At 34.2% G+C, this 13,076-nt stretch overlaps 2 protein-coding genes across 3 annotated transcripts; both read right to left on the bottom strand.

Moving 5' to 3' along the window:
- Positions 1–1,921: 1,921 nt before the first annotated feature.
- Positions 1,922–7,060, bottom strand: LOC105433450 (phospholipase A1). Of its 2 annotated transcripts, XM_089083859.1 has the most exons (4): positions 6,884–7,059; positions 6,438–6,711; positions 5,647–5,923; positions 1,922–4,753 (listed from the first exon to the last, which is right to left on the bottom strand). In XM_089083859.1, exons 2-4 carry the CDS (start codon positions 6,556–6,558, stop codon positions 4,174–4,176), a joined length of 978 nt encoding a protein of 325 aa, XP_088939985.1. In that variant the 5' UTR covers positions 6,559–6,711; positions 6,884–7,059; the 3' UTR covers positions 1,922–4,173. The 2 variants fall into 2 exon arrangements, with proteins under 2 accessions (XP_088939985.1, XP_011647091.2); XM_011648789.3 differs by having other exon boundaries at positions 6,438–7,060.
- Positions 7,061–10,574: 3,514 nt separating this feature from the next.
- LOC105433449 (ankyrin repeat and MYND domain-containing protein 2) lies at positions 10,575–12,871 on the bottom strand. The gene is made up of 3 exons (XM_011648788.2): positions 12,643–12,871; positions 12,067–12,444; positions 10,575–11,968 (listed from the first exon to the last, which is right to left on the bottom strand). The coding sequence occupies exons 1-3, from the start codon at positions 12,841–12,843 to the stop codon at positions 11,303–11,305; spliced, it is 1,245 nt and encodes a 414-aa protein (XP_011647090.1). The 5' UTR covers positions 12,844–12,871; the 3' UTR covers positions 10,575–11,302.
- Positions 12,872–13,076: the final 205 nt, after the last annotated feature.

Raw genomic sequence — 13,076 nt, 5'->3', positions numbered from 1 at the left:
TTAAGGTTTGTGATTTTACAATTACAAATTAAGTGATAAAAAATTAAATCATCCCTCGTTAAGAATTTATAAAAATCACTGAAGGAATACGAATATTCATTTCTACATATTTCAATTCTAACATGATTATTATCGCAAAAATATAATGTAATAACAAGTATATATCAGCGCAAAATTTTACAGAATTGCAAACTCATATAACCTCATGACATTTTTCATATTTTCATCATCTTTGTAACCGTACTTATTTATATGGCCCAGTCGATGGCGCGAATTATCCATATTTTATTAGCCCATCAAAATTATTTTGTATAACACTTAAATATGATGATAATACTACAAAAATATTTGATCTTCTAACAATTAATCTGAACATGTATATAATAATTTTGAAGGCCCAACAAAATCGTTTTCAGATCTGTATCTTGCTAAATTTTTAGATTTGCCAGCAAAAGTGTTCTTTCCGTGTATTCTAAATCGTGCATTAAACTATTATATATATATATATATATATATATATATATATATATATTTGTTTCTATATATATATATATATTTTTTTTATATGTAATATATTTTTATATTATATATTACATATATAAATAATATTGTATAATATAATATAAACAAAATAGATATAAAATACATATGTGTGTGTGTGTGTGTGTGTGTGTGTGTGTGTGTGTGTGTGTGTGTGTGTGTGTGTATATATATATGCACATACATACATTTGTGATAATAATCATGTTAGGTAATTTAATGAGATGAATGAACAATTTTTGTGTTCGTTTTCATTGTTTGTTCATTTTTTTTATTTGATTTGTATGTTCATGCGTGGCTTAAATCCAACGTTCACATTTAATAAAAGCAAAAATATCTGAAAAGTAGAGATTATTACATGTTGAAAATATTCACTAGACTTGAAAAGAAAACAAAAAGTGGAGATGCATAACATATCATAATCATATGTATCTTGTTGTATGTCCCAAAGTTAATAATAATTTTGATTTTCATTAATCCTGTAAGTTCCTTCATAGATTGTTTTTAAGAAAAGACAGTTTTGCTGAAGGATCTAAAAATTTGGTCAAATACAGATCTAAGAAAATAATTTTTAAGTCATCAAAATTATTATATATATGGAGGATGCTTACGCATGATAATATAATAAAATTGAAAAATTTTTTTATATTTTAGCAAATAGTTTGAACGTCCTACAATAAAATTATTTTGATGGTTCATCAAAATTATTTTAAGATTTATATTTTATCTAAATTTCTAGATGCTTTAGCAAAACTATTTTTTCAATGTGAACTCTTCAAGCTTTTCCGCAATTTTTTTTGCTACGTTTCGATAATGAAGTAGAAAGACATCTTTCGAACTTTAACTATAATAATATGTTTTCGCTGTTTGTTGTCAACAATCTTGTCGCGCTATGTATATTATCATTATAAATTATTATTGTGTAATTAATAACCAAAGAAATATTTTTGTGTATAATGATACAACTAGATGAGACAATTTTTTGACACTTTTAACAGAAATCAATGCATCCTTGTATCTTGAGAATTTTTCTTAATAGCATATGTTGAATATTCGGAGGACATTCGGAGAACTTTGGAAAAGTAAATTTGTATTTCTCTTATAGCATTGTCGATCGCAATTAATGACGTCATCGTGCACTTATTGTCGTCACAGTGCGCTTCCTGTTTTGTCTTTTTTTTTGTTTTCTTTCTTTTCAACATCAACATCAACATTTTGTTCTTTCTATATTCATATTCTAGATCCACTTTGCTTTAGATGCAGAAAAGGCACTATGACGACAATAATTGAAATGCATAATCTTAGAGCAAACAAAATTCATTGTAATCGAAAACGCTATTATTCAAAATTAAGTTATATACAAAAAATTACTAAAAATATATTCGTTCAAAATTTTTATTATCTAAAGAATGTGTCTACGTTCAGAGTACATCTATTATACTATAGTATAACCAAAAAATATATAAATATAGCTACTTATTAAAAATTTTCAATATATATACTAAGGAAAAAAGATTGGGCATACTTAGTACATTTTCTGTATAATATAATGTGTATCTCGAATATGAAGGTTATCTGCGAAATATTTAAATGTTTTATGCGCCACAGCTGATTGAATACAAAACCTCATATGGGACGTACTTTTACATACAAAGTTTTTTTTTACTGCGTTTGTATCAAATTTTTAATGAGATCAATGTAACGTCGCATACAACAAGATATTATATATATATATATATATATATATATATATATATATATATATCTGCTTTTAGCGAGCACATTCGATAATATCGTGATAAAATTTTGTGAACAATGAATGATTACCTATACGAAAGTGCGAATTTCAAAGAATTGTATACGCGTGACTCTTTGAAGATACGCACAATCAAGCATTATCTAAGATATTATACATATCTTCGATAATATTTGATCTTTTTGTCTTTCGATGATTTTTATATAAAATGCCACACTCATATCATTAATGCCATTAAATAAAAATCATTCTCATTCAAACGCCTTACGTGTTCTTATTTATTCGATTGAAGAAATAAAATATTTTCCTTCTCGCCTAATTTCGGCTCTAACACAAATACGTAATAAAATAACATTTAATCATCTTCTGCGCATTAGGTTTCTATCGTCTAAGATACAAATGATACTTTCTCTTCCCTCTTGGTCGTCGCGCTTCCTTGCGAGACGACCTCCCACGCGTGTCGCGCCGTTTCTTGAGGCGTATTATCTGCAGCACGACAAGAGTGCAAGTGTCGGGTAGTATGTCGCGCCTGTTTGTCGCCTATTTTTCTACCAACACCCGCCGGCAACACACAACGATCTCGAAACACTTCTATGCAGATTGAGCGGGGCGCCGGCTTAAGACGGGGCTACTTGACATCGTCTCGATTGGAAACACAAAGCCCTGAGCAGCCTCGACCCGAAAAGTAGGAAAATCGGGAATTATATAGACTTTACATAAAAGCTGAAAAATAAAACGGAGATAAGAATCCTTTTGTTCGAGGCATTCCAGGTAAAATATAAGCAGAATTAAATATTGGGAATAAAATTCGGTCAAAATGTCTCTCCCGAGATAAATTTAGAGATAATCACTATCTAAAATATTGTTCATATATTTCAAAAGATTTGATTTGCTCGAATACAAATTCTTTGTGAGAGATAATATTTTCTTTTAATATTCTTAAGAAAGAATATTCTCAATTTTATATTTATTAAAAAAATATATTATTGAAATTAACCAATTAAAAGATAAATTAAGAAAAATAAATTAAAGATTGAAGCAAATTTAATAAATATGACAGATGTTTTTTATAATATCACAACATATATTTCAAAATATTTACAGCAAAATGATTTAAATCGTTTCAAGAAGAAGGATATTTTGTAGTAATTAATTAAACATACCTCATTTCAATTTATTTAGATGATTTTTTTCACTAAAAAAATATTTACTAAAGTATTTAAAAATTTGGCCATAGATTTGAAAATAATTTTATTGAATTTTATTGGATAATTATGTGGGTCTCTCAAAGAGAGAGAAAGAGAGAATATAGAATCCAAAAAGCGCGACGCTTGATCGATCGATCGCTCATTATTGCCGCGGATAAATTTATTTAGTGGAGCATATAACGGTATGGATTACGGATTGCCAAGTGTGATTGCGACTATAGAATTTTTCCGGAACATGCGGCCACGGTGTGAATACATAATAATCTCGCATTCCCAAATCGGTTGCGTGTCTCCTATTGGTACGAGAATCGATGCGTAGATATTAAACACTTCACTCGCTCATCAAAACACAAATTACGCGAGAAATTACGCCTTTTCAAATCTCGTAAAATAGATTTTTTTTCTGATGGAATTCAGAAAGTCTATTTGGGAGTGTAGAGATCATTTCCATGGATTTCATCGCGAGAAACCACGTCTCCGTATAGGCTCAAACCTAGAAGAGACATTTTTCTTCTTCAAGGCAGCTTTCTTGGACTACAAAAATCCAGTTATAGAGAGCTTCTCTACTATATCTAACACATTTAAATTAATTTAAATTATTCATCGAGTGAATCAGGAATGAATTCAGGAAGGAGTGCAGTATATGTAATAACGGCGATTTCTCCTCGATTATACGACACGTCGACGTCGCCTCAAGTCGAATTCGAGGTTCGATCGCCTCGTAGAATTCGGACGTCCCGTCGAGTTGTCGTACTTGACGTTGTTTTCCTCTATCTCCTCCTCGTTGCTCGTTGCCTCCGGGATGCAGCATCTCTCGTCGCCGTGACCGTTCCAGTATCTCGGACAGTACGGCGGGTCGGGATTGTTGAAGCAGAAGGAGCCCCTGGCGTGGATCGGGGTGTGCTGACCCATCGTCAGGTACTCTCCCGCCTTGGCGGCGATCCTCGGGCCCGACGGGCACCTCCTGGAGCAAGACTCCGCTATCATGCTCGCGCCACCGTTGTCTACGCTTTGCGCCATGAAGCAGACCGCCCACACGTGGCTGCACAGCTGGTACATCTCCTGGCCCACGCAGAAGGGCTGCACTTTGCCGCCGTTTACGCAAAAGTCCACGTGGCCGACGCGACCGACCTCGCCGTAGTAGCCCGCGTTGGTGTGTATCACCTCGACAAAATCGGCGTCACCGGCGTCCAAGTGGTTCACCAAGCCTGGTCGGACGAGTGGTCGCGCGGGATCCAAGCCAATTATTCTGCGCACAAAATCACATCGTGTTTACGTTTGAGTTTTCGATATGTTGATACGACGACGCGTTGATTTTATGTTAATTTCAATTTCTAATTATCAGGTATTTGTATCGCGTATTGCTCACAACTGGACAAAATATTATTTGCTTTTTGAAATGTCAATGTTATTCAGAATTCAACGTAGAGAATGTTGCGAATCATGTGAAGAAATAAATGAATTCAAAAAAATAAAATAAAAAAAGGAAGAACCCAGAGCTGCTGAGATAATGCACAGTTAAAGTATCTAAAATTTTTCACAAATCTGAAAATAATTTTTTTTCAAGTTATCAGAATAATTATGTACATTCAAATTGATTGGTAAAATATAAAAATTTTTCAAATTTAAACGTTTTGTATAATTATTTGGAACTCGATAAAATCATTTTCTCAGATCTGCACGTGGCCAAATTTTTAGATATTTTAGTAAAAATTGGTTTTTCTACATCTGATCAGATGTAACGGTACATTAATTAATTATAAGAAAATCATGTGAAAAAATATAAACAAGTTAAAGAGAATACAAATTACCTAAGGAAATGTTATCGCTGTACGAGACGACATTTTTTATAAAAAAAAATCCTTTTCTGATACAAGTGAATATTTGATTTTAATTGAAACAATTATTTATATATTTGCATATAATTAAACTTGTACAAAGCGTCTCTCGTCAAAATTTAATATTTATTTGTAATAATTTCTTTCTCACGTTGGCGCTCGATATTTTTCATACGCCTTCTACGAATTTTGCGAAAAATTCCTGCCAAACTATCTGTCGAAATACCTACCATGTTAACTGTCGCGCCAGAATGCCAGAACGTGTGAAATTATTATAAATTATTTGCGAGGAGTCATTATTTACCTGTGCATTCTGAAGAGAAGATAATTAGCCATAATGCCACAAACGTGAGCACCTAAAGAATGGCCAACGCAGGTAGTCCTAGCCATTGGTAAACCAAGGTTTCTTAAGGTTGTCAAGGTACCTGCAAGACATCTCGCTACCGGTCGTATATTCATTACCGCAGCTGGATAACACGGCCGAGCGCATAATGCGCCCCAGTCGACCAGAAACACATTATAGCTGCCATTTCTCAGGTAAGCATCGCGCAAAATCGCGATGGGCAAAGTATCATCGCCACCTATGAAAAATTATCGTGACATCTGTGACCAAATCAAGAATGCATTCATATATCAAGTCATTTAAAAAAGTTTTTTTTTTTTTTTTTTTGTTCGCGAAATATTCTGGAAATCAGTTTTCGGAATTTAAAATGAAAGGCACGGTTTCAATTCCAGCATGTTTCAGCATTAGAAAATCTCAAGTTTCCCAAAGCTCGAAAAACGGTTTCTCGGAAAAAAAAAAAAATACAATAAAGAAAGATTTCGTTCCGATGGACGGTTTCCCATTCTCCCAAAAATCTTGAAAAATCTCAAATATTTCTTTATATATACACGTGATCCAACGATTTATTTGAAAATCTATTAATAATTATCGGACTATTGAAACATTTATATTTAAACTCGCAAAATCATTTTTATCACGATCCAAGGTTATTTTATTTTCAAATTTAATCTGGCACAAATTCTTAGGTATCTTCTAGGTATCGGCTAGTATCTGTTTCCATGCAGATTGAGACAGAATCCCGAGAGAATTACCTGCGTATCCGTGTACCAGGATCACATTGTCCTTAGCGGGCTCGTAATCCTGCCGCAGCCAATCGGATTGCTCGAGGGGGTCCAGAAGCCGTCGAGATCGGCCTGGAGAGTACAGGTACATGTGTACATCCGGGTCCGGGCAGACGTCACGGTCATTTCCACGCCTCCAGACGCACTCGTCTTTGTTGTACTCAGCGGCGGCGCCGCTCTCGATAGCATCCCGTATCGGACCCTCCCTCCTCGTTTCTCGCCATGCGATTATGTGGGTGCAGACCTGCGTCACCAGAAACGATGCCACAAGAGTCATTGACAGAGGCGCGTGCATATTATCGGGGTTGCTCTCTCTCTCTCTCTCTCTCTATCTCTTTCTTTCTCTCTCTTTCTCTCTCTCTCTCTCTCTCTCTCTCTCTCGGTGTGCGCCTCGTGCACGCGTTCCGTGAACTGACCGACGCGATGACTGATCGTTCCGACGCCGTGACTTCGTCGCCGAATCGTCGTCACCCGGGATACCGTTTTGTTCCTCCGTGGTCTCCCTTCCTCGAGAACCTTATCTTCCCCACCCACACCTAATATTCATCGAATAAGTAGAAATGTTACAGTCAGAAATGGTATCGGATTATTTCTTCCCGGCGGTAAACATTTTTATCAAATTTTTGTTCTTTATCATATGAGAATGATGACGTATGATTTTTTTTGCTATTGAATTATCTTTTCCTGGTTATAAATATTTTTGTCAGACGCTTGTCATTCTTCTTCATCAAATGGAAATAATCTTTTTGTTGCGGAATGTGAGATACGTTTACAAGAAGAAGTTGAATTCCGAATTTTCTGGTTAGATAATCTTTATAGAGATAAGATTATCTTTACAAAAATATCAGGGAAAATTTATAAACATGTGGATGTCTAACGGATATTGCATCTGTACCAGAAATACTAAAATACGCATCTGTTTGTTTCTATCGAACTGCAAGGTGTTTTTCAAAGAATTAATAGAAAAATCTAATGTTTGTTCCTTAAAGAAAATCCATCCACAATTGAATTTTAAAAAAATAAAAAATTTCATATATAATTTCATATTTATATTGATATATATTAAGATGAAATAATTATAAAGCTTTTTTTATATTATAAATTTCTTCATTATAAAATGGTTTTATTACATGATGGCCTTTAGATACGTTTATTTAAGAGAATGTTCCTGTAAGATTACGTTCTATTTACATTCCATAAAAAGTGGGTTAAGGAAACTGATGTATCTTTTATGCAAGATACTAACCAAAAACTTGACCCTGAAATATTTCATAAGATTAGTCAACAGTGATACAATAGAGAGAATTTCGTCACATAGAAAAAAGGGAAATGACACATCGTCGCGATGTGTTTTGACGAACTTATCATTTAGGCACAAATTTGTCATCAAAAGATAATATATGTTGCCCAACGAATAATTGCTTCAAATTATCGCTTTTCTATCATACTTGAAAAAAATGAGTTGTATCACGCATAGTGTTGCAATTAAGTAAATTTGCAACAAAATAAAATATTCAGGCATATAAATAAGAGAAATTTCGTATTTTATTATTCAATGCGACAGTAGCGAGAAAATACTTTGCATAATAAGACGTTTTATTTCGATATCGAGACGCAAAGCGTTGAGTGAAAGTTTCAAGAATTTAAATTCGAATGCATCTTGAATATCCTATTTTCGAGCGTGTCTCTTTTTATTTAAAGGAGCAAAAGACACAAATTTACGCGCGCTTTAGTCTCGATTCCGAGCATGCTTGCGAATTTACATATTCGCTCGAAAGACAGAAAGAATAGTCATGTCGAAGTCTTTAAAAATTTGATCAGAAATAGATATGAAAATTTTATTGAATCACCAGTGCAACTGTATATCAAACACAATGATGATATCGCAAAATTCGCTATTCTAATAATCAACTTGAATGTCTTTACATTATTTGTTAAAAATTGTTTTTACTCTTTCCGTTTTATCTGCAAAATTTTTCTATATTTTAGCAAAACTTTCTTTCCGCCAAACAACGCGCATCGTCATGAAACAAAGAATCGCAATATGGATCTTATTTTTTTATAAAATTTAAATGCGCGTGATATTGTCGGGTATTTTCCGTGAAGCGTGTTAAACGCGCAAACTAAGCGCATAATGCGATAAATACGGTAATAAGCGAACTAATCATTTGTCACGGTGACGTAATGAGAACAAAACGGAGGAAGAAAGAGAAAAATATCGCGCGCGCGCGCGCGCGCGTATGTGTGCTCATTATGTAAAAGCAATAAAATTCTAAATTATACGGCTCGTTCGTGACAGGTGAAGCGGATTGATTGGGCAACACCGTACGACGGAAGTGCCGAAGACGAGCGGTCGTCGTCGCCGCCGATATATCGACGAGAAATATATTTCAACACATGTCACGTTGCCCCGCCGCGAAGTCAATTCAATATATCAAGTGCACAACGGTAAGTGACAACGGTATCATTTCACGTTTAAGGCCTAGGAACGACTTTGCATGTATACTTTATATATATATATATATATATATATATATATATATATATATATAAAAAAGACCGAGCCCATGCTGTATGTATATATATATATATATATATATATATATATATATATATGCGATGTTTCACAGAAATATATTTCTGCGCTGGCCCGTCTAAATTGGGAGAAATATATTAAAAATAAGATTTATCACCAGCATTGATTACGAGGATGCTTGAAATTCGGAATTCGTGACGAAATCTCTTGCGAATTAACACCTGAGGAAGATAAATCTTTTTTGTTTCAGCTGTTATCCTTTTTTTCAACGAAAATCTATCTTTAAATTGAATTTTTAAAACGTCTAATGTCGAGATTCAAAGTCTGCAAGAAATAACGAATTAATTCTAAATTCTTGATGAGGAAGGGCTAATTTTGATTTAATTTTATTTAACATTTCTCACATTGAGAGGATTACTGATTTCTGCCATTCCGTATGGATTACGTATGCGTGCTAATGACACCATTACTTTCCAGTGCCTCATATGTTGCCGAAAAGAAGAGAGACAAAGAGAAGACGAGACTTTCTCGCTTTGTTCAATAATTAGCGTAATCAAGATTTATGTTGTCATATACTTTCATAAAAAGTAAAAGTTTTCGATAAATCCGCATTGTATCAAAGTATCTTCATAATTTTTTAAGACAAAGACAATTGTACACTACGTAAAACAATTATAGATGACAGAATTAAAAATATATAAATAATAACATACTCTTCTGCAGTATTCAAAGTTTATTATTCGATTATTGGTTAAGGTGTATTATTCGATTATTTCAAAGATAAAATTTTATCCTAACAAGAGTGTATAATTGAAAATTGCAAAGTCTCTTGTCGGCAAATTGCCATTAAGATCAATATCACAAACAAACAGAACATTTATGAAATTATATTATAAATTCTTCCAAATTTGAGTGTATGATCTGTTTGAGTGTATGATGTGTATTTTTAAAAAATATATATATACATACATTGTTTTATATATTAGTCTAATCGTGAATCTTGATATATTTAAAAAAAAATGACGTGTATTATCATGTACTTACTTCTTTCATGAACGCAGAAAACATGGATTGTGAAAAGATTGATGGCTATTACGGACACGACGATATACGTACTGCCGAAAATGACTGCTGTAATATTTGCGCAACGCGAAACGCAACGGACGGATCCGCCGTTTAAGGGGAAAGTTTTGAGGGCCTCACGGTAGACGCGATTTAGCGAGCAAAGAGAAAGTTCCGCCAATTGAATTTGAATCTTGGAACAAATTGAAAAAAATCATCACAGTTTGGTGTGAAAGACGCGATCGTTTGCGTTGTGAAACCAAAAGTTAAAGGAATATTCACACGTTTTGTTTCATCACACAGTTGACAAGAAGACATTCGAACGCAATGATGAAAGAATAGCAACGTGAGCGCACGATTTTCCATTATCGGTAAACGTAAAGCATTATTGTAATATGTGCATGATATGTTTATAATATAAATTTCATTTCTTGTTTAATAATATAAATTTCATTTCTAATGTAGTTGAAACGAATTATTTCGGGTTCGATCAATGAATCTTGTGAATCTTATTGATAAGAACATTCCAAAACGGAAATATAGTTTATTGATTAATGTAGACATTTATACAATAATTATTGATAAATTAGCAGCACGGAATATATGAAAAAAAATAATAAAATTGTCGCGTTGTAGATTACAAGTACAGATATTTTATTCTGACACATAGAAATAAAGATTCCACAATAAAGATTCCTGGAGAAACACAGCTCTAAAATATTAACAGATATATTTAACTGAGCGCATTCACATTAAGAATAATAACTTATAAATATATCTGACGATATATATATGGGATTGTTCAAGTTCAAAAAGAAATACGGAACTATATAAAATCAGTCGATTCACAGAAAAATTCGGCAGCTCAGAGTTACGTATATGAATAAAAAAGAACATACACAACACATTCTTGTATATTAATTAAAAACTTATTATAATTTGATTCAGTGTTATCTAATATCGCATATGTTTGCTAAATGTTTTAACTGATTGTCCGTTAAATTGAAAAGTTGAAAGAACGAGATAGCGACAAAAGTCGACTAAACAAAGATTTGTACATTTTACTTACATGAAAATAACAATGAAATATTAATTTCAACGGATATGACACAGTCACACGGAAACTCATCAAATCTACATCGAATGAACTATATACAAATAAACATTCGTGAGGTACAAAGATATAGGGCGTCCTGAATCGAACTGTTAACACGTTAAATTTGTACATGTTACATATTTATTTAACAGCGAGATTTTGTAACCTGGAGCCGACGGCGTTGGTGATCTGTTCCTTATCTACATCCGTAAGCTTTCCATTGTTAGCCGGGGCTTGACCCAATCTGGCGCACGCCTTCTTATGCATAAACCAGTGCAATCTTTGGCATTCTCTGTCGCAATATTGCACCGCCTTGCATTTGCTACATTTCTTCGTAGCCTTGTCTTCGCCACAAGTCACACAAGTCTGAGCATTATCGAAGAAGCCTCGTTGCCCATTAATCGCAGCAGAAATCACGGAAACGGCGGACGGCGGATCTGTGCTCGCTAATGTGGCGACCATCTGACGGAAAATTGTGCTTTCTCTGAACGGAAACTCTCTCACAGATTCCCGTAAAAATGCCTCCTGATATTCTGGCAGACCGTCATTCTTGCTGCACTTCAGAAATCTTCGTATCAAGAGTTCTACCGTATCCGATTTTTTCTCCTCGGTATCTGATTTCTTCTCCTCGCTCTCCTCATTCCCTTTTTCACTTTTTTCTGCCTTCATAGCCTCTTGGCGCTTTTGACATTTTAACACTTCGGCCACAACGCAACTGAGATAATGATACTTGAAAGCCATTACTTCATTTATCTCAGCGCCTCGCGTCATTTCTTTGTAGCGCATGGATTCTAATACTTTTTGTACCTAAAAAAAATAAAGAGGTATTAATACGTAATACAAATATTTGTTTTTAAATGGATTCAATAATAGCGTTCAACTTTTTCTTCTATATATGGTCTTACTTTTGCCGCGTTTTCCAAAAGTGCTGGAAGTCTCTGCAAATTCATGCACACACGTACAGGATGTACGTTGACATGCATTATAAATTTATGAAAATAATCGGCTAGATATGGTGGTAGCATGGGCTCGGTCTGTAAACCCTGTGGCTTAATATAATAATCTATATCAGCCTTCGGAATGAAATTATTAATCGTCGCCACACAGTTGTGATTTCCCACAAACGCTGCCATTTGCGCGGCTGTCCTGCCAACACTGTTTGTCGCCGTCAAGCGTGCTCCGTGCGACATCAGAAGGTGACATAGTTCGGCATTTCCACTTAGAGCAGCGAAATGAAGAGCAGTATAAGCATGTTCGTGCTGACATGCATTCACATCAGCACCCTGTAAGAAATAAACAAACATGACAAATTGATTAGACAGATCTTTTAGACGTCATTTTATAAATACGATTAAAATAACTTCAAAAATAAGAGGCAACCATATAAATGTCATTCAAATAATATCCCTAAATTTATAACAGGCTAATTGTGAATTTCGAACGTAACTTTGTTAATATTAAAATATTGGAACATAACCTACTTGGTCGAGAAGCAGCTGCACGATTTCCTTGTTGCCCTTGTAACAGGCATGCTGCAGCGGGCTCATGCCGTTCTCGTCGACAAAATCCATTTTAATTTTCTCTTGCGCCAACAATGTTTTGAGCTCGCACACTTCATTCTTGCTGATTCTCTCAAAAACCTCCTTCTGAAACTCCGTGAGATCCTCCGTAGCGGGCGCCATATTGCTATATTATGTCGCCCCATGTCACTCATAGAGCTTGCTAGATTTTGCTAGAATATTTATCGACCAATCCGAAGTTATCCGTTGAACACTGTAAAATTGATACTTTTTTTAACAATGCTCATAAGTTTCATCAAATTTTGAGCGGATCTGCGATTTTGAATGTGTTATTCAAATAAATATTGATCGGAATTGCTGTATATTTATTTTTGATAAGAAATATCCAGATAAAA

This window comes from Pogonomyrmex barbatus, unplaced genomic scaffold (assembly GCF_055798465.1).
Source record: "Pogonomyrmex barbatus isolate J1 unplaced genomic scaffold, ASM5579846v1 scaffold8, whole genome shotgun sequence".
NCBI classification, from domain to species: domain Eukaryota; kingdom Metazoa; phylum Arthropoda; class Insecta; order Hymenoptera; family Formicidae; genus Pogonomyrmex; species Pogonomyrmex barbatus.
The sequence above is the reverse complement of the archived record's forward strand: the minus strand, read 5'-3'. Positions and strand labels throughout refer to the sequence as shown.